Source organism: Hemicordylus capensis, chromosome 5 (genome assembly GCF_027244095.1).
Source record: "Hemicordylus capensis ecotype Gifberg chromosome 5, rHemCap1.1.pri, whole genome shotgun sequence".
Lineage (NCBI taxonomy): Eukaryota > Metazoa > Chordata > Lepidosauria > Squamata > Cordylidae > Hemicordylus > Hemicordylus capensis.
Genome location: NC_069661.1, coordinates 30,409,870 through 30,429,951, shown reverse-complemented (window position 1 = coordinate 30,429,951; position 20,082 = coordinate 30,409,870). Strand labels below are relative to the sequence as shown.

At 45.3% G+C, this 20,082-nt stretch overlaps 2 protein-coding genes across 10 annotated transcripts in view; one reads left to right on the top strand and one right to left on the bottom strand.

Moving 5' to 3' along the window:
* The window catches only part of TSPAN5 (tetraspanin 5), a 124,189-nt gene extending 115,853 nt beyond the window's left edge, over positions 1–8,336 (top strand). For 3 of the 4 annotated variants that reach the window (XM_053254085.1, XM_053254084.1, XM_053254087.1), the window contains one exon: positions 1,616–8,336. In XM_053254085.1, coding sequence (XP_053110060.1) covers positions 1,616–1,681 — 66 coding nt within the window. In that variant the 3' untranslated portion in view covers positions 1,682–8,336. Of the gene's footprint in view, positions 1–375; positions 468–1,615 lie in introns of those variants that run through there. The other variant, XM_053254086.1, reaches the window with a different exon arrangement.
* Positions 8,337–11,190: 2,854 nt separating this feature from the next.
* The window catches only part of RAP1GDS1 (Rap1 GTPase-GDP dissociation stimulator 1), a 180,885-nt gene continuing 171,993 nt past the window's right edge, over positions 11,191–20,082 (bottom strand). For 4 of the 6 annotated variants that reach the window (XM_053255245.1, XM_053255246.1, XM_053255248.1 and 1 more), the window contains 3 exons: positions 18,212–18,340; positions 17,517–17,591; positions 11,191–11,941 (listed from right to left, as the gene is read on the bottom strand). In XM_053255245.1, the coding sequence (XP_053111220.1) occupies positions 11,814–11,941; positions 17,517–17,591; positions 18,212–18,340 (332 nt within the window). In that variant the 3' untranslated portion in view covers positions 11,191–11,813. The remainder of the gene's footprint in view (positions 11,942–17,516; positions 17,592–18,211; positions 18,341–20,082) is intronic. The other 2 variants (XM_053255247.1, XM_053255249.1) reach the window with 1 other exon arrangement.

The window sequence follows — 20,082 nt, the reverse complement described above, 5'->3', positions numbered from 1 at the left end:
TTCGTCATGCAGCACATCAAGTTATGGAATTCATGGCACATGATGTGGCGGAAGCCACTAAACAAAATGGCTTTAAAAATTAGATAAACTTATGGTGGACATGTCTATCAGTGACTACTAGTCTTGATGGCTACATTCTATTTCCATGTTAGTTGCTGGGGAACTACAGGAGGAGAGGGCTCTGTGCCTGCATTTCCTAATTCTGCGCATCTGGTTGGCCATTGTGGAAAACAGAATGCTGGACTAGATGGACCTTTGGCCTCAAGTAGCAGGGCCTTTTTGTGTTCTTATGAGTTTTTGGAAAATATAATGAGTATTTGTAGTGCTCTAGAAGGGCCTATGGTACTGAACTCCAATTTCCTTTCAAATATGTAGGCCTAGATGTGCAAGACCCTCCTGCATAGGTGCTGAGACGTTTGACTCCATCTCCCCCTGCCGCCGCCCCCTGCCCCCCCCCCCACCAGGTTTGCTTTCTACTTGAATGAGACTGCTTCCGTGCCCATGAGGCGTAAATGCCAGTAGGTTTCTGGGCAAAATACAAAGTGCTAGTTATAACTTATAAAGCCCTAAATGGCTTAGGCCCTGGGTATCTAAGAGAACGTCTTCTTCATTATGATCCTCACTGCCCACTGTGTTCGTCCGGAGAGATCCGTCTCCAGTTGCCGCCAGCTCGGCTGGTGGCCACATGGTGATGGGCTTTCTCAGTTGCTGCCCCTAGACTGTGGAATGCGCTCCCCACTGAGATACGATCCTCCCCATCTCTGACAATTTTAAAAAAGCATTTGAAAACCCACCTCTTCACCCAAGCTTTTTCAGTTCTCTAAAATTTTAAGGTTTTAATTTGTAGATGATTTTTAAATTGTTAAATTGTTTTAAGTTTTTGTATATATTTTACTGGTTTTTGCTATTGTTACCCACCCAGAGACGAAAGTTTGGGGCAGTGTACAAATCTAATTAATTAATTAATTAATTAATTAATTAATAAAATTTCTGCTGTTGCATTTATAACACGAGATTTTATTTCTAGAGTACATATAGTGGCTAGAGACGTTCATGCCCCGTTTACGAAGCTGAACCTGTTCATGCTGCCGTCAAACCAGTTTGGCGGTTCAAGTGCAGCGGGGGGAGCAGCAAGCAGAGCCTTTAAAAGTGAGTACAGCAGGTCTTCACCTGCTTGCCTGGCACTCCATGTGGCTTCTTGCTGCTGTGGTGCTCTCCCCAAACAGCCCGCGCAAGCTACGGCATGCACATGGCCTCTGTGCCTGCGCGGCAGCCATTTGCATGGTCAGAATGATGTTGCTGAGCACGGAAATGGCATCCTCACATGTGTGGAGGCCCTGGGTGTGCTGGCACTCTGTGTGGGCTGTTGGGTAGAGTGCCACCACATGGAGCCGCAGGCAAGCAGGTAAAGATCTGCGGGACTCACTTTTAAAGGTGTCACTTGCTGCTCCCCCCACTGCACTTGAACCGCCAAACTGGTTCGATGGCAGCACAGACCGGTTTGGCTTCGAACCAGAGCAAAAAGCTTGGTTCATGCACATCTCTATTAGTGGTCTAACTAGGTGGTGGCCTTTGCAGTCTGGCTCTTGCTAACCTGGAATCTCATTTCTTCCAGATATTTGGGATATGCCTGGCCCAGAATTTGGTTAGTGATATCGAAGCTGTCAGAGCCAGCTGGTAAACTGGTTGACACAAGCAACATAAGACACTGGACAACCTCAACTCTTGGGGACCTCCCCTGGGCCACTTGGACACCAAGCTATATGGAAATGGGTGATGGGAAAAGTCTCAAGTTCTCAGATGGCTGGAACTGCAACAGCCCCTTGCTTTGTCCAGGGGGTGGGGGGATCGCTCCAGCCACTTTCTTGCCAATGAAACCTCTGCAGATCTCCACTTGGAAAGGTGTTGAGCCGTGAATCACTACTGTATCCTTGACTGACCCACGGGTGGCTGCTCTTTCTTCCTCTTCGTGGGAAACAGTCTGTGTTGGTGGGACCTTGGTCACAGCGTAGGGTAGTGATTGCGCTATTTGTTCTCTGTGACTCAAACTTTGGGTAGCTGCCAAACGTGAGGCAAGTTCTCTCTTCAGTGTGCACCAGAGGAGTAGCATGCATTGCAGCATCACTCCTGGGAAGAAATCCATCAGACAGAGAGCCACTTTTCACTTCTTGGATGTTTTGCTTCCTAGCAAGAAAAATCGCACTTCGCAGGACCTTCAGGAACTACTCGGTAACATCTGTTGGGGATCAAAGACCTTTAATTATCCCATGACCGACTGCAACCTTGTTTCACTAGTGGGGGAAATGGAATTTGACTCCTGAAATCAACACATCTGGGGAAACGAGGGTTACTGCCATTCTTCACCCTTTAAAAAAGTGTTAGTGATATATACTGTAAGAGTGAATGGTGAGGTTTCAGACCAACGTTCTAATGAGGAGAACAAGAAATGTGGTGAACTTAAAATTAAAAACAACAACACAGTGTACCAAATTTTGTGTGTAAACGTGTGGATTCTATGGAAGCAAGTCTGTTGGAATCGTGGTTGCTTTCTTCTTGTTATGCCTAGCATTTGACACATTTAGACAAATGTACAAGATGCACCCTTCGGTCCTCCTGATGTGGAGCTTCTGCTTCCAGCCATATCCTGCATGCTGTTGCTATAATCTTTTGGAATCTGTTCAGTGAGCTGCCGCTGCCGCCTTCTTTTGGTATCTGTGTTATTCGGTAGGCTTCCAATTCCACCTTGCTTATTTATTAGTGTAAAAGTGGGTGACGTGTCAATAACTTGCATCCCCTCATCTTGTAAGGAGAGGGAAGGGTGTTCTTCCATGCTTTCTCTTCCATTCAGTTGCCCCTGTAGACCACTTGTGTCTCTCTTTAAAAACAAAACAAAAACTCCTCTGACTGATTGCTGTCTCGATGATTTATTTAAATAGTATATTTTTAAAAAGGCTTTTAAGTGTGAGGTAGCCGTTGGACATTTAAAGTCCCCAGTTTTGAAACAGGAGAAAACACTATAATTTGGGAGGAAGCACAATACAGAAGAATGAAACACTAAAACGCACACTGTTTGTGATCCTAAATATGGTTTGTTTTTTTTAAAAAAAAAACCCTCTTCCTTTTGGGAAGTGGGTTTTGTTGGGGTCAGTCGGGCTTACTTCTCAAAGAATGTGTTTAGGGTTCGGATGTGGGTGTCTATATTTGACTTGTATTTAAGCAGCGACAGAGAATGGTGCCTTCTGTGGAAAATATTGAATTTAGCTTTCTTATCAAGATGATGCAGTGGAGCCTGATCCTTTTGTGTCTGGGAAACATTTTAGTTAAACTCTTTTCAGTACATGGAAAGGGCTGATGATGGGTATCTTAAATACGACATAGTGCAAGTAAATTTCCAGATGCTAAGGGGGCAGAGCTATGTAGAAATCCTAATCTGAGAAGGAAAACTGAAGCATCCTCATACAAACTATCCCTTATTTTAGAGGGCTGTTCTAATGGCCTGAATGTCTAGCCCACTGACTGCCATTTTGAACCACTATCTTAATTGCTAAGCATTCCATCTACATGCTTGTCTTGTTATTACCTCATTGTTAGGAGACTCTGTTTGACTGAGTGTTGGACACTGTCCACACTCTTGGAGATGTGCAACTCCAGTGGCTCTGTAAGTGTATTATATATTTTTAAAAAATCAAATTGACTTCATTGTTCAGCAAGTCTTTGCTGCTTCTTTTAGCTTTGTTTGGGGAGTTGCCAAAGGGAAGGGAGTTTAACATTTCAGCTTGGGGTGGCAAAATACAAATATGGTGCGGGGTGTGTGTGTGTGTGTAATCATAATATTCTGATACAACTTCAGTTTGGATAGCTCAGGAGTAGCATGCTCCAGACATTTAAGACACCAACATGCCCAGGGTGCCAATGAGTATGTTGAAGAAACATTCCTTATTGCTTCTGCTGCGACTGTAGGTTCCTGTGGAAGAATCTCCATTCTTTTGCTTGAATATCCACAGCTTTGTCGTGACTGATTCTTGTCTTGTTTTGATCCTTTGTCATGGTTCTTTTCCCCCAGTGATATGTGAGTTCATGCAGTCATTTGTAACTCTGTGTATGTGTGATCACATGGTGGCTGTTCCCTGTCACTTGGCCATGCTTAAAGCCTTTTTTGTCAATGGTTAAATGCCAAGTGTTGGAATATCTGGCTGTGATTGTATAGCACACCCGCAGTGCAATGGATGAGCCTCACCCTGGGAAAACCTTTTTCATTATCCAGGTGTCTCTCCTGCCAGGTAGGGCAGGAGTTGCTGTCTTGTCTGGTTCCAGAGAGGAGTAGACCTAAAACAGATAAAGTGGTGATTTCTTTTTTCAAAACCTGGAACTTTTGTGTGTGTACAGGATGTTTTGTTTGGGTACTGAAGGAAACAGAGAACTAAAAACTGATTTATTTTTATTTAAAAACACCTTATTTTCTATTACCTTGCTTCAAGGTTGCTATTAAGATTATTCCCCTTGTTTTGATGTGTTTTTCCCTCCAGGTTTTTGTTTGTTTCACTAACTGCCTGTGTTTGGCATGTTGCTTGATGGCTGATCCCAAGAGCCCAGTTGCACAAATCACAAACTTAATGATTGTTTGAGAATGCACCGCCTGCTGGCTTGCTAGGAGTTCTTAGAAAGATAAAAATCCTGTGTTTACTAGACAAATGTTCACAGTTATGGAGGGACAGCAGATGATTGCCATGTGTCAAGACCAAGAGGTGTTCATACTTGGTGATCATACTGTGCTCTACAGGCCTGCTCAGCTTAGGCCCCCCCCAGCTGTTTTTGAACTACAACTCCCATAATCCCCAGCCACAGTGGATTATGGGAGTTGTAGGCCAACATCTTCAGGAGGGCCGAAGTTGAGCAGCCCTGATTCTAAGTAGAGAAATTAAAATTTTTAAAGTTTGGTTCAACTCTCTCTCTCTTTTTTTTGGTTGAGTTTGGTTCAACTCTTTTTTTGTTTGCTCAAGTACTGGTAACATCTGGAAATACTGAATTCCCTCTTTGTTTAGTGATCCTTCTTGGCTCAAGCTTCTGAGCTCCAGTTCTAACTCTTCCAGTCTGAAGCTGGGGAAACCTTTGCTTTGATTCTCCTCTGTTCCTGGAGCAGAGTCCTCCTTTGTTGTTTCAGCAGGATCCTGACTTTGTTGGAAATTAAGACAGGGAATCTGGCCTCGGTGGGTCACCTGGTGTGTAAATAATATCTGAAATGTAAATATCAGCATGCAAATGGACTGCAGCTTGTAAAGGATTGTAATTCATCACAAGTGTGTATACCGAGGACAGTATAACGTGCGAGGTGAGTTTGCTTGCAATTTAAAATTTAAGAGCTTATTGTATCCATTGGTTCAAGCCTGGAATGCTTTACTAGCCTGCCATCTAGTGTCTGCTGGGCAAAACTGCAACTTGGCAAAAAAACGGGTCAGAGAACTGCCCCTATTTTTATTATTAAGAACTCCTTTGAACTCCATTGTTTTACTCTCTGCTTTGTGCCATGATATTTGTCAACTGAAACCACAGGAGCTTCATCTACTAGTTTTACTTTGGTATTGTCTTAAAAATGAATCTTATCTTCATTAGTCATGCCTACCAAAAACATCTTGGAAGAGAGTATTTAAATTGGAATATTAAAATCAACTCTCCTGGACGCCTGCCTGCAAATGGGCCTGAGCAGGTCCGCAGTCACTGTGCTTTCTCTTTCTTCTCCTCAAGCATCCCCCAAGAGCGCACTTGCAGGAAAGCACTCTTTCACTCCCAGGCTGGTGCTGCACTAGATGCTCACTCAGGCCAACTTCCCTGAAAAATTGAGTAGGATGTACCTTTTGGGTTGCCACCATGTTTACTACCCCTGCACCTCTTCTGCCAGAGGTGCAGAAATTAAGCTAATGAAGCTTTCATAAAAACAATGAAGGCCCAGCTATGGTGTCCCTGCTGCTGTGCAGAAGCACAGGTCACCCGTGCAGATTCTGTGTGAAAGAGGTGTGGTTTTGAGGTGGATCGTGCTGCTGAAATGCATTCAGTTCCTAAAGGAAGCTCCTCTGTCGCTAGAGCCTACCTAATTCTGTAAGCAGTTTGGGGCTCGTGCTCTCAGCCCATGCAGCCTGTAAATAGCATTAGGCTTTAAACAACAAAATAAACTTAACTCGTGATGCATACGGGCATAATAGAAGTCTTCATAATACACAGTGGCTGACATGATGTGCAGCCTACTATCTCTGTAATGTTGTAATGGGGCTGCGGTGGACTCATAAGCAGCCTTGATACCGTTCAGAACAAGCCTTAGTGCTAAATGGGGGAAACTGCAGTAGTGCTGCTTGCACACCCACTCTTTCTGAGCAGCGGCAACACAGCAACCCCAGTGCAGAGCATCACGCAGATGGTACGATGCGCATCATGTCATTCACCATGATTAGAATATAGAAGTGCATCAGCGTTTTTATCTTCCTGCTTTGGGATATGTCAACACACAACACCTAGATATCCTTAGTGTGGTCTGCTCTGGACATGACCACTGCACCGGACATGGTGGGAAATGTTTGATTGACATGGAAAGGTACAGGTGGAAAGCGATACACTAAGTTTGAAAAGCCATGAATAGATACTGTGCATCTTGGCTAGGCCTGTGCATCTTTGTGATCTCTCCTGGATAACCCATCTTGAGATTTAATTTTGATCCTTTTTAAAAATTTTGCTAAGTGTATTGCTTCTCAGGAATTCTCTCCATGACATATTCAGAGAGAAAACTCTCTATTCCGGGGACCAGCTCCAAAATTTTACACAATTGAGGGTGGCAGTGAGAGTTAAACACCATCGGTTAGCCTGGAAATGTTTTGTGTTTAAATTGGGAATAGCTAGTTTCTCTTTTGGGGGAGATATGAACATCTGCTGTAGGTATTCCAGGGCTTTACAGTGACTTCCGCATCTTCCCACCCATCCACCCCCAGTGAGCCTCTAATCCAGTTCAGAGGTTATCCAGACCAAAGGTCCATCTTTGTGATGCATGAGTAGATGTGCCCCCTCATCATGAAATATGGACCACAAAGCAAGATCATGAGATCTCTCTTCCCCCTCTCCTTGACTTTTCCCAATCCAGATTTGTGAGATCCAATCCAATCCAGCACAACAGGATCTTCTTCCATTTGTATAAGAACTGAACCAGGCATCAATCTTATGTAGCACTGTGTCACCCTCATTGCTTGCAGATGCCATGGGGGAAGAGAGGCAGTGCATTTCAATACATTATGGCCGGGGTTCTCAAACTTGGGTCCTGAAATGTTGGACTACAACTGTCAACAACCCCAGCCACAACGGTCAAAGAGCCATTGTGGCTGGGGATGGGAGATGTAGTCCAACATTATATCAGGACCCAATTTTGAGAGCCCCCGAATTATGGAATAACCAAGAATGGCATCACCTATGTGACCGCACTATGGTTGGTCTTAAGTCCGTGCAGTGCACTTGAGTTGAAACATTGTTGAGGGGCAAACAGTGTCTGTGTGTGCTCTTGATAAAGTTAAGCGCTTCCTAAAGCGAAGGGTCAGCCATACTGAACCACTGTAGATACTACTTACACTATGAATGATGATGAAATAAGCTACACCTGTAAGTGTGTCTGATTGCATAGTATGTGCCTAGCAAAAAATGAGCCAGAAACCGATGTGTTCTGTTCACACTCAAACGTCAAAGGAGCAGACCGGGCATGGGAGTCTCTAACACTGCCTGCTTCTCATACAGAAAAATACTCAACTCCTCCCTAAATTGTTGCACGTCCCAGTGAAGGGCACTCAGTGTATTTACCATTGTGTCGTTAATTTTCAGACGAATGTATTCTCCTGTGTTGAGAGAGTCTTGTAAGTTGCAAAATTGATTGTAAAAGCCAATTACACTTACTTGATTGAAAGTATTGTTATAACAGAACTGCATGCCCGTACAGTTGGACTGAGATTGTGTTGTCTCATTGCCAGGTGGTCACTCTCAGTCTAGAAGTGGATATATTTTGCTTTTGTGTCATCTTCATATTAGAATTTGGTATATTGTAGACCATGTGGATTTCGATGTGACTGGACTTAATACATGAAGTTAACACAACTTCTTGGTGTTCATTTTAAGATATTGGAGTGGTTTCTTGTCATGTTCTTTGTATTATTTTTTTTTAATAAATGCAGTTTTTAGGAATGTTAATACATTGGATGAACAATATAGTTTTACTAGTTGTGCAGTATTCTGTATTTACTTGAAGTAAATCATTTTATATGCAATTTGTTAGTATAATTACAGTTTTTATAAATAAACTTGAGTGACATTTGGGTCTGCTTGAATACTCCCCTTACACTCAGTCATACAAACATGTTAACAGTAAAAACTAAACCAGTTTCTGAAGTTGCAGAATCAGATAAATTACTAGGAAAATAAACATCTGTTAACATTTAGGGTTGTTGATTCTTGCCCTTGGTGGGTAAACTATGATCAGGATGAGATGTAGGCTGATATTTTAGGGGGCTGAAGAAAAGCCTTGCAGAAGATGAGATCCAGCAACTATGGTCAATATGAATTACATATGCAAGTCACAGAATCCAGTATTTCTGGTTGCAGAATTCTTTGGTTGTAGAATTTTCTTTTAATGCAAAGTACACAGAGTCCTAGCTATATTTGCGCTTGGGAAGGCAAGAATGCTTATCTCCTTCCATCCACATTTTCTTATACCTGGACTCTCAAATACAGCAAAGAAGACTACCTAGTTGTTGGAAATCCAGGTAGGCTATGGCCACATATGGCTTTTCTCAGAAATCCGGTAAGCTCTTTCAGCCAAGAAATGCACCTGCTGCCATTACATTTCATCTAATACTTTCCTTTCCTGCTTGGCTGCATGACATACTTTATGAAGGTCCCCTTTCTGCAAGGACTTTCAGTCTTCATATTTATGAATTTACATAGTGACTTGGAAAGGGGAGAGTTTTATCCTTTTTAAGTCTTAGTTGCTCATGAATGAAATGGGGCGGGGGGAGAGATGTGGCTTGACGGCTGCTATCTGTTCTCTACAAAAAGATGAATGAATTAGACTCTCCAGGTTCCATCCCTCATCGTTTTGTCCTTTCTGCAAGACGATATAATGCAGCAGTTCTATGAGCTATGGGCACACACAGCCCATATCCTGTTCCGTTCTTATACGGAAGTACTTTTTCACACAGAAGCATAATCAACTTGTGGAATTTTCTGCCACGAGATGTGGTGACAGCCTGGATGGCTTTAAGAAGGGTTTGGATAACTTCATGGAGGAGAGGTCTATCAACAGCTACTAGTCGGAGGGCTATAGGCTAGGGGTGTGCACGGAACCGGTCCGGCACTGGGGTGGGGGGTTCTAAAAAGAATAGGGGGGGCTTTACTCACCCCTTCCAAGAAAGTCCGTATTCTCTGTAGTAATCGGGCGGCAGGGTGCCGCCCGCTTCAATCTCCGGCGCGGGCTCCTTTTTGTAAACATAATCGGGCGGCAGGGTCGCTCCCAGTCCCTGCCGCTCGCCCTCCTCAACTTTAAACTTCAAGCCGAGCAGGCCTCCCTCGGCTGGCGGCCGCCCCCTGTAGGTATCAGGGGGTTCCCCCCTCCCCGCCGCCCCCTTCTTGAAAGATGGTCCCCAATTACCAGGGGACGGCAGGAGAACTCCCTGCCGTCCCCTTCCCCCTTGCCGGCTGGGCTGCAACTGGCTTCCTAGAAGCCAGTTGCAGCCCAGCCGGCAAGGCAAGCGGACGGCAGGGAGCTCTCCCGCCGCCCGCTCGCTACTTTACTTTACTTTAGCGAGCGGGCAGCGGGAGAGCTCCCTGCCATCCGCTTGCCTTGCCGGCTGGGCTGCAACTGGCTTCTAGGAAGCCTTTCGCGCACCTGCGCGAAAGGCTTCCTAGAAGCCAGTTGCAGCCCAGCCGGCAAGGGGGAAGGGGACGGCAGGGAGTTCTCCTGCCGTCCCCTGGTAATTGGGGACCATCTTTCAAGAAGGGGGCGGCGGGGAGGGGGGAACCCCCTGAAACCTACAGGGGGCGGCCGCCAGCCGAGGGAGGCCTGCTCGGCTTGAAGTTTAAAGTTGAGGAGGGCGGGCGGCAGGGACTGGGAGCGACCCTGCCGCCCGATTATGTTTACAAAAAGGAGCCCGCGCCGGAGATTGAAGCGGGCGGCACCCTGCCGCCCGATTACTACAGAGAATACGGACTTTCTTGGAAGGGGTGAGTAAAGCCCCCCCCCTATTCTTTTTAGAACCCCCCACCCGAACCAAAACCACCCCGTGCCGGACCGGTCTGGAGGCCTTTAGAATGGCCTCTGAACCGGTCCGTGCACATGACTGCTATAGGCCACCTCCAGCCTCAAAGACAGGATGCCTCTGAGTACCAGTTGCAGGGGAGTAACAGCAGGAGACAGGGCATGCCCTCAACTCCTGCTGTAGGCTTCCAGAGGCATCTGGTTGGCCCCTGTGTGAAACAGGATGCTGGGCAACATGGGCTTTGGGCCTGATCCAGCAGGACTGTTCTTATGGTCTAAAGCTGTCTTCTACTGCCCCACACCACTGGTCCCTCCAGCTGGCCACTGTCTACCCTAACAGGCTTTGGCTTTCTGCCACTCTTCTCCAGAGATACCAGGGAATTTCTGCAAGCATAGCAGGTGCTCTACTATTGAGTTACAGTGAGAGAGTATTGATTATAATCTATGGCCTGAAGCAGACAAGCCATGTCAAATTTAAACATACTAGAGCTTCTGTAAGACAGGGTGCTCAGGTATTTGAACCACTGTAGAGCATATGGGAGAAAGCAAATCTTTTTTTGAAACTGCCGCATCAGTCTCTCTCTCTCTCTGTGGAAACTTAACACGAGAGCATGGTAGTCTAGAAGCCACAACCTTGATGGGTAGTTCTGTTATGAGTCCCTTTCAAGTGATCCCCGATGTTCTGTCTCAGGAGGTGTGCTATATCGTGAGTAAGGCCTGTACAATTCAAGCAAATGGCTACATATTTCAATGGGCTCTAAGTGGTTTAGGATGACGCATGCTCCCTATAGCACCTCTACGACCCCATAACTTAGCACTCTCTGCTTTATTCATAAGCACAAAAATCTGGATGCAAACCCCACCCACCCTCCAAATAAATGAACGGCTACACAAAATGACAGGCAAGACACAGGGTAAACGGTGAGAGCACTGGATTTTTTTTTTATTATGTTACCTCTAGGTACCATGGGGTTGACATTAATAGGCAAGACCCGTGAATGAGCAGCAAGACCACCTCCACTCGCCCCTTGGTTTCAAAAGCACCCAAGAGAGGTGCTTTCTTTCCCCCTTCTCTGAAACCACCGCATACCCCGTCCGGCCTAGCTTTGCTGCCGCCTGTTTTTGTCCCTAAGTTAGCAGTACACTGTTACGGAGTTAGGGGTGTGAGGGGAGGAGTCATCAAAGTAGTACCACTTTTACATTATTATAGGACTAGAACATGCACATTCTACTATGTGGCCCAAGCAACGAGAATACAAGTAGAACGACGACGGCTGGAGACTGTGTTTGTGTGTGTGAGAGAGACAGAGGCTCATGTGATGACAATCAGCTATGGGTGTTTTATAGAAATCTTATTTGGACAGGTACCTACAGCAGTTCAATTGGGGTGTGTGTGTGTGTGAAAGAGAGAGAGAGTGAGTATGTTACATGCATGCACGAGTGACACAGTGGGGGGAAATGTGGCAGGAGCAGCAGCAGCAGGACAGAGGACAAAAGGTGAGATCTGTGACGAGATGCTATGTGGAGTGGGTCCCCTTCCTCAGCTTTCCACAGCAAGTGTCTGCTCTGTGAGGGACGCTTGCTGGGCGACCGTTTTGTTCTCGTGGCTGCGGAGTTTTGAGACGACATCTAGAAAGGCCAGGCTCTGCACTTCCTTGTGGAGGAGTTCTGTCAAACAGAAGCAAGACGGTTACATGCCCGCTGGGCCTTTATGTGCACAGCTGCTCTTTTGTCTGGATTGCCCAGGGACGCTGAAATGAATGGCGGCCTCGTTGACGCCACACGGGTCCAGTGAGGAAGAAGTGGCAGCAGTTTCCCAGCTTCTTGCATAGAAAGGGATTTTCAGACAGATATTCCCGTTTATGGAACAGCCTCCCCAGGGAGGCCTGCCCGGCATTGGCACTTGGTCCTTTTAGATGCCAGGTGAAGACCTTTCTGTTCACCCAGGCCTTTTAAAATGGAGGTTTTTAAAAAACTGTACTGGAATTGTTTTGGTCTTGTTATATAGGTGTTTGACTTGTTTTGTTGTGAGCTGCCCAGAAAACAATTTGCTATAGGGCAGCCAACAAGTAAAGTTGCTATCACACACAACAACTTGCTGCACTTCTTTGTCTGCCAATAGTGCGGCCTCTGTAATGGTGCGCCCTGGGGCTGCTGCGGACTTTGAAGACAGCCCCGATGCTGTTGTGAAGCAGCGATTGGGGAAGCTGCATTTCTAGAGGTTTGCCCGTTCCTGACGATGGGCAGACCACAATGGAGGCGTAGACAGTGCGTCATGTTAGCCAAGCTCAGCGATGTATGCAGGACTAAGGCTGCTCTTTGCCTTTCTTGGTCAGGACCGAGGGTATAAACGGCCTTTTCCTATACTGGAAACTCCTAAGGCTCCAAATGAGAAATGAACAGTAGCGGCAACTTTTCGTCTGTCATTACCCATAATTTTGTTGTAGAACCTAGGGCTCCAAAGCAAAGACCAATAATTTAGGATGTCCCAGCAGAGTATCAGATTTTGGAAAAGACTGTGTGATGTCTAATGCACATCTGAGGCGATCATTGTTTTAAACTGTTAATGTTTTAATACTTTGACTTTGCATTTTAATCTGCATTGTTTTATTATAAACTGCCCAGAGACGTGAGTTTTGGGTGCTATACAAATATACTAAATAACTAATGGAGGAGGCATAAGCCTCCATATGGGGCTGCATTGAAGCTGCCAGATACGCCCCGCTGCTTTAAAAAGATGGCAGGGGCAGAAGCACAGCATTATTGCACGTGTCCCCACTGGCAGGAATGATAAATATGGTGACACTGCTTTGGCAGCTGCTGGGGCTTCCCTTGAGGTTGCTTTGCTGCAGCCGCGCATAGAGCTTTAGATGGCACATCATGGAAACCACTGTTCATGAACTTCTTAAGCATTACCAGTCAAAGGGCAAAGTCGGACACTTAGCAGTAATTGTCAAAACCAACTAAATGTCCAAATGCTGTCCTCAATCCCACTGCATATGGGTAAAGAGCATTTACTGTGCCACAGCTGCAAAAACCAGTCTGCAAAAAAACCCTGCAAACATTTCTGAATCCACCCCCTCCCCCGAACCAGGCGAATCTTAACCTTAGTTCTCAAGTGTGGCACTTACCATAATATGACAGATATATGAGCAAGTGGTAGTGAATGCTGCTCAGGTTAGACCATGTTCCAGAGGCTGGGTGGAGGTGAGCATATGCATGTGAACACTGTCACACTTTCTGTCTTACTCACTCACTCTTGCACTTGCTCGCTCCCACTCTCTTATATACAGAGCTTTTGAGTTTCCTTCCCCTAATAGCAAAAGCAGTTTCCAATGCATTGCCAAGAGCTACCACTACATGGACGAGTCAAGAACCGCCCATGTACTGAAACAGAGTGTTGTGGATGTTGGATGCTAGCAGGAATCTTTCTGCCACATGTTGTACACTTTCCCCTCTTTGTGTAGCTATAAAGTAAAGTGTGCCATTGAGTTGGTGTCGACTCCTGGCGACCACAGAGCCCTGTGGTTGTCTTTGGTAGAATACAGGAGGGATTTACCACTGCCATCTCCTATGCAGTATGAGATGATGCCTTTCAGCATCTTCCTATATCGCTGCTGCCCGATACAGGTGGGAAACATACCAGCGGGGATTTGAACCGGCAACCTCTAGCTTGGTAGTGAAGCCATTTCCCACTGCCCACCACCCAATTCCTTCTCTTTGTTTTGCCAGACCTTAATCTCAAGACACATTCAAAATACCTGCACAAGAAAGCAGCTGAAAGGTGGCTGAAGATGCAGGTCCTTCTCTATCCTATGCCTAGTCAGTGAGATGCAACTGGCAGGCTAGCTCTAGTCTGCCTATTAACAAGCTAGGAATGGAAATTTAATCCAGCCACTTACCGATGTGTGTTTCACGTGTGTAATGAGAGGGCCAGCTTATTAAACTCTCCCCATTCTTAGGTGACTGAATGAGATGGCCCTTACATAATACCCCAACAATGCTTCAACTTGGCTATTTGTTTAGTACATCAAAGCAATGCTTTATGTACTGGGGGAGAGTTCCATGCATTGAGGTTTGCTGTCGCTTATTAATTGTGATGATTCACCCAGCTAAGACATGAGCTTCAGCTGCATCATATCAACAGAGGAATGATAGAAAAAACGGATGTAAGTGTGTATGTTGCACTTACGTGCAATGATACACTTATGATGTGCAAATTCTTGTTTTCCAAATATATCTTGAATGCTGCTAACAGCCCGAAGCCTTGAATTTAGTCATCATGGTTTGAAGATGATAGATGGTGCTTTAGGCACTATCACTAGAAGTCTCCTCCATGGTGTCGGACTCTAGGTAAGCCTGATCCTTGTGAAAGGACTTTCTTTGGCAATGGCCATGGCAGGCAAAGCCGCAAGTCGTTTAGCAACCCGCAGAGGTTTTTCTAATCAACTCTATTGCTTACAGAGCCTCCTTTCCTGTGCGGCAAACCCTGACCCTTGTTTGCGTGCCAAGTTCCTTGCTCACCTGCTTCCAATCAGCCTGTCCATTCTAACTCCCTCCTGTGTGACCATGAAAAGAGAACGCCAGGACCAAGGGCCTTTTCATCGACTGCACAATTGAATGGGCCTTTCACATGTAGGCTATTCTGCTGTGTGAAGCACATGCTTCCTACTGCCAGGATGGCTTGATATCTAGAGCAGGTGTTACTTTCAGGGTATTAATAGGTTCCAGTGGAAATCCCAGTCCTGCTCAGCTGCCTAAGAGTCTTGGGCCATTTGCTTCTCTCTCTTTCATACCCCCACACTCACACACCCCATTGTGGTGAATGCTCTGCTTTGCTTTCCTTTCTAAATGTTATGTACACATTTACATTTCTTATTATGCTCCCTCAACATAAAGACTCTGTTGGAACAGGAAGGCTCTCTGATTCACAACGGCAGAAGCAGGGACAGCAGCATCCTCTACAGAAGAATCTTTTGTCAAGGATGGAGACTGCAGTTGCTACAGAAAACCATCCAAGAACCTACAAAGAGGGCCTGCCTGCGATATTTGTGGGGTGTGCATCTTCAGAACTATATAGTGTTAACTTTGAAGTTAACACAAACGTTATCTTCACACAGTGGCAGATGATAAGCTGTAGTGATATTTGCATTTGGCCAACATGAACAGGCTGCAGATTGGGAAGCTAAAACTATTTTTTTTTCATTTCATGGCATGGTTAAGGCCAGTATGACAATATAATATGAGAATTCCAGCCCTTTGCTGCAGAACTCACCCTGCAAAAATAAATTTGCTTCCCCACTAGTTTGAAAGAAAGAGTGGCTGCAACCAGACTAACGAAGCACTTGTGCAAATGTGTGGTGCTAACACAAGGCTGTTGCGCTAAGTCTGGCAACTGTATTCCAGACTAGTGTTGCACTAGCAAAGACATGCAACAAGATATGCAAAGCCTCACAGGTTTTGCAGGGAACTTTAGTACAAGTGCAAAATTTTGAACATCTTTGTGGCTGCACAACTATGCAATTTTCTTACACTAGCGCAATTCATTGCACAAGTGCTTTTGCGCACATCTGGATGGCAGTCACTATCTAGGAGGGGATAACCACAGTTCAAAGAGAAGCATCCATGAGGCAAAAATCCTATTTTTGCAGCAGTCCCAACCTTAGAATGTTCCGTTAAAAATCTGGACTTGTTATTCAGGGCAATGAGTCTTGGCTCACTCTCTTTTGCTATGCAGCATACAACTAATTTGTATACTTTTTTTTTTTTTTTTGCTAATGCAGAGGTAGCAATGGCCATTTGGAACTGATAGAAGTTGATTCTCCACAGCAGAATAGGATGGTCCCCAGTATTTTAAATGACTGGAGGCTACAAATTCCTCTTATGAAGCGTTTGGATCTAAACCTCTGCTGGAAACATGAAATGGGATTGGATAGATTTTATTCATTTATTTACATTTTATATCCTGCTCTTCCTCCAAGGAGCCCAGAGCGGTGTACTACATACTCAAGTTTCTCCTCACAACAAATCCCCATTCAGCCATGAAACTTACTGGGTGACACTGGGCTAGTCATGTATCTCTCAGCCTAACCTACAGGTGAAACTCGGAAAATTAGAATATCGTGCAAAAGTCCATTAATTCCAGTAATGCAAATTAAAAGGTGAAACTGATATATGAGACAGACACATTACATGCAAAGCGAGATAAGTCAAGCCTTAATTTGTTATAATTGTGATGATCATGGCGTACAGCTCATGAAAACCCCAAATCCACAATCTCAGAAAATTAGAATATTACATGGAACCAAGAAGACAAGGATTGAAGAATAGAACAATATCGGACCTCTGAAAAGTATAAGCATGCATATGTATTCACTACTTGGTTTGGGCCCCTTTTGCAGCAATTACTGCCTCAATGCGGCATGGCATGGATGCTATCAGCCTGTGGCACTGATGAGGTGTTATGGAAGACCAGGATGCTTCATAAGCGGCCTTCAGCAATTCTGCATTGTTTGGTCTCATGTCTCTCATCCTTCTCTTGGCAATGCCCCATAGATTCTCTATGGGGTCAGGTCAGGCAAGTTTGCTGGCCAATCAAGCACAGTACACTGTATACTTTTCAGAGGTCAGATATTGTTCTATTCTTCAATCCTTGTCTTCTTGGTTCCATGTAATATTCTAATTTTCTGAGATTGTGGATTTGGGGTTTTCATGAGCTGTACGCCATGATCATCACAATTATAACAAATTAAGGCTTGACTTATCTTGCTTTGCATGTAATGCGTCTGTCTCATATATCAGTTTCACCTTTTAATTTGCATTACTGAAATTAATGGACTTTTGCACGATATTCTAATTTTCCGAGTTTCACCTGTACTTCACAGGGTTGAACTCGGGTCTCCCCGGTCCTAGTCCAACACTCTAACCGCTACACCACGCTGGCTCTTCTATGCTTCTATTCTGTAATAAAAGCACCAGAATATATAGCAGCTACCTGAATCGGAAAATGTCAGGTTTTCTTCAATCTGGAATTTATATGGGCTAATTCTCATATTACAGTGACATACAGGTGTCTACAAATCTACTTGCCAGCTCACCAGTGGTGAGTCCAGCCCTCTGGTAAGCAGGAAACTCATCACCACACAGATTTCTTCCCCAGAGGTCCTGTTTCCATTTTGCGGAAGATAAGAAACAGCAGGAATCCTTTCTGAGCAAGTCGGAGAGGGCTCTCATGGTTTCTTACCTTTGTCATCTCCCAGCACAAACAACAGAAGACCCACCTCTCTCCTAAGCCTTTGCCTGTGTGCCAGAAAAGGACCTAAGGGAAGAGAGAGGATTGGGGGCGACCACACATAATAGCTGGCTAGTGAGCTAAGACTACATTTCTGGTTCCTGGTGAGATACAGTCAGGTCCAAGTGCACTGATTTCCCAATATATTAGCGCCAAACCAACTAGCTGATTTATGCCTGTTTATGCATATCACAGAATGAGGTGGAGGAATCCTGAGGCAACAGAATGATCTTCAATACTTCAAGGTGCAGGTATGGAGACCACTTTAAAAATGCATAGACTTCATGCAAGTAGAAAACAAAACACAGTAAGGAGAGGACTAGGTGAATGCAGTGTTTCTTGACATGCTAGATTTCTACTTGCAGCAGAGGTTTACATGGAGGAACTCAGAAAAAGTGGTATCTCCTGCCTGCACTCTGAAGTGGCTGAAGCTATTTTATCAGCATCTCAGGATTCAAGCACCTCATTCATCTGTATATATAGACAAGGCCCAAGGCTCTTTGGCTTTGAATCATAACTATCTTCAGCTGGACTAGAGCTGCTATCTGGATTAAATAGGCCTCAGGAAGCAGCCCTTTTACCTTACCAAAAAGTGCATGCTCTGAGCAAGCCCACAAAACAAAACATGGGCATAGCCCATGACTCACCTGATCCCATCAGGGCACAGATCAGCACCATGGAATTGTACTTTATTTCTGGTGCACTTCTCTCATCTGACAGCAGCCTGTGTAGGATCTGCACTAGCTGGGCACTTTCGAGATCCTTCTCCGCTGTGGCTGAGAATCCAAGCAAATACAAGCTGTCAATCTGAAGGACTGGCCCCCTTTTCACTCGTTCTCTTTTATTTCTTTATTCTTTGGCCAGCTGCTGCAATATTTAAGTTTCTACTATTAAAAGGGGGAGGGTGTTCTTGTGCAGCTTTAACACATGCCTCACCTAAGAGCACAAAAGCTATATTTAAATTTTAATACCTTTTAAAAATCCCCTAGGTGAGAAAATAAAAACATAATTGTGTTGCATGGCGTACAGGGACCTATTTCAAACATAGTGATGTCCATGTGAAACTGATTGCCAGGAAATTTATGACCAACAAAAGGAGGTACTTTTTCACACGAGGAGTAATTAATCTATGGAATTCTCTGCCACGGGATGTGGTGGTGACCACCAGCTTGGATGGCTTTAAAAGGGGCCTAGACAAATCCACAGAGGACACATCTATCAATGGCCTGGCTGCCTCCAAGCTCAGAGAAAGGATGCCTCTGAATGCCAGTTGCAGGGGAACAACAGCAGGAGAAAGAGCATACCCTCACCACTTGCCTGTGGGCTTCCCAGAGGCATCTGGTGGGCCATGGTGGGAAACATAATGCTAGGCTAGATAAACCTTGGGCCTGATCCAGAAGGGTTTTTCTTATGATATGTTCTTATCTGGTGGGGCAAGAACAATCCACAGATAAACCACAAATTTAATATCTTCTAAATCACAAATCTAATACATTCTCTGTGAATAGCTTGGTGGATCTTTGGCCAACAGATGATCCTGAGAAAAGGGACAATTAAACAGGATAAAGAGGGTAGTAGTCAGTGAAGTATAGGGATGGTGAGCATTTACAGTGTTGATCATCACCCATAGGCAGCTGGGAGAGGGGAAAGTGGGTCTTTCTATGCCCCTTAAAAGGAAAGAGTCTTCTCAAGCCCCGCAAACAGTTGGCTACGCTGACCATCTACTAGGCAATACGTGCACTGATCTGATCCATCAAGGATCTACACATATTCAGTCACAGTTGGTAGGCTGTTTCTTCTCTCAAAGCACTGTTGCATTTACAAATTGCATCCAGTGAAGAGAGCTGTGCCACGAAGCTTGCTGCCACAACACAGAAAAAGCCCATGCTGGAACAGGATGAAAGTCTTCCATGGGGATCTGCTAGTGTTTGTGTGCAAGCTATTAAACTTCACGTAGCTGTTCTTCAGGAAACTGCCAAGAGATATTGAGGACAATAGGCATCACATTATATCTACTGCCACTTCGACTCATAGAGCCCATTCTCAGGACCGGAGAATGAGCTCAGACAGGGCGAGGGGAGGAAGGCGCGAAAAGGTTACCTCCCCTGCAGATGATCCCATCCATGTTGCTGGGCAGCCAGGTCGGCCACCAAGACAATTACGGGCACCTGTTGGAAGCAGGGAGGGAGCCGGGAGGTTTGGGGCCCGGGAGGACCCTGGAGCTTCCATAATGCACTGTGCGAGTGTGCGGTGCCTTATGGGGAGCCTTCTGACACCGGTTGGGAGGCTCCTTGTGTGTAGGTGTGGTGCAAAGTTGAGCGGCACTGACACACAAACATTTAGCCCGCTTTTTGGGTGCCCTCAAACCCCAAACCCAGGCTAAGTGGCAGGCTCCCTAAGTGGGCTTGCTGCTGGGAGCCACATGGCTCCTGGTGGCACACACACACACACACACACACACACACACACACACACACACACAGAGAGAAAACCGGGTTGGTCTCACTTAGCCTGGTTT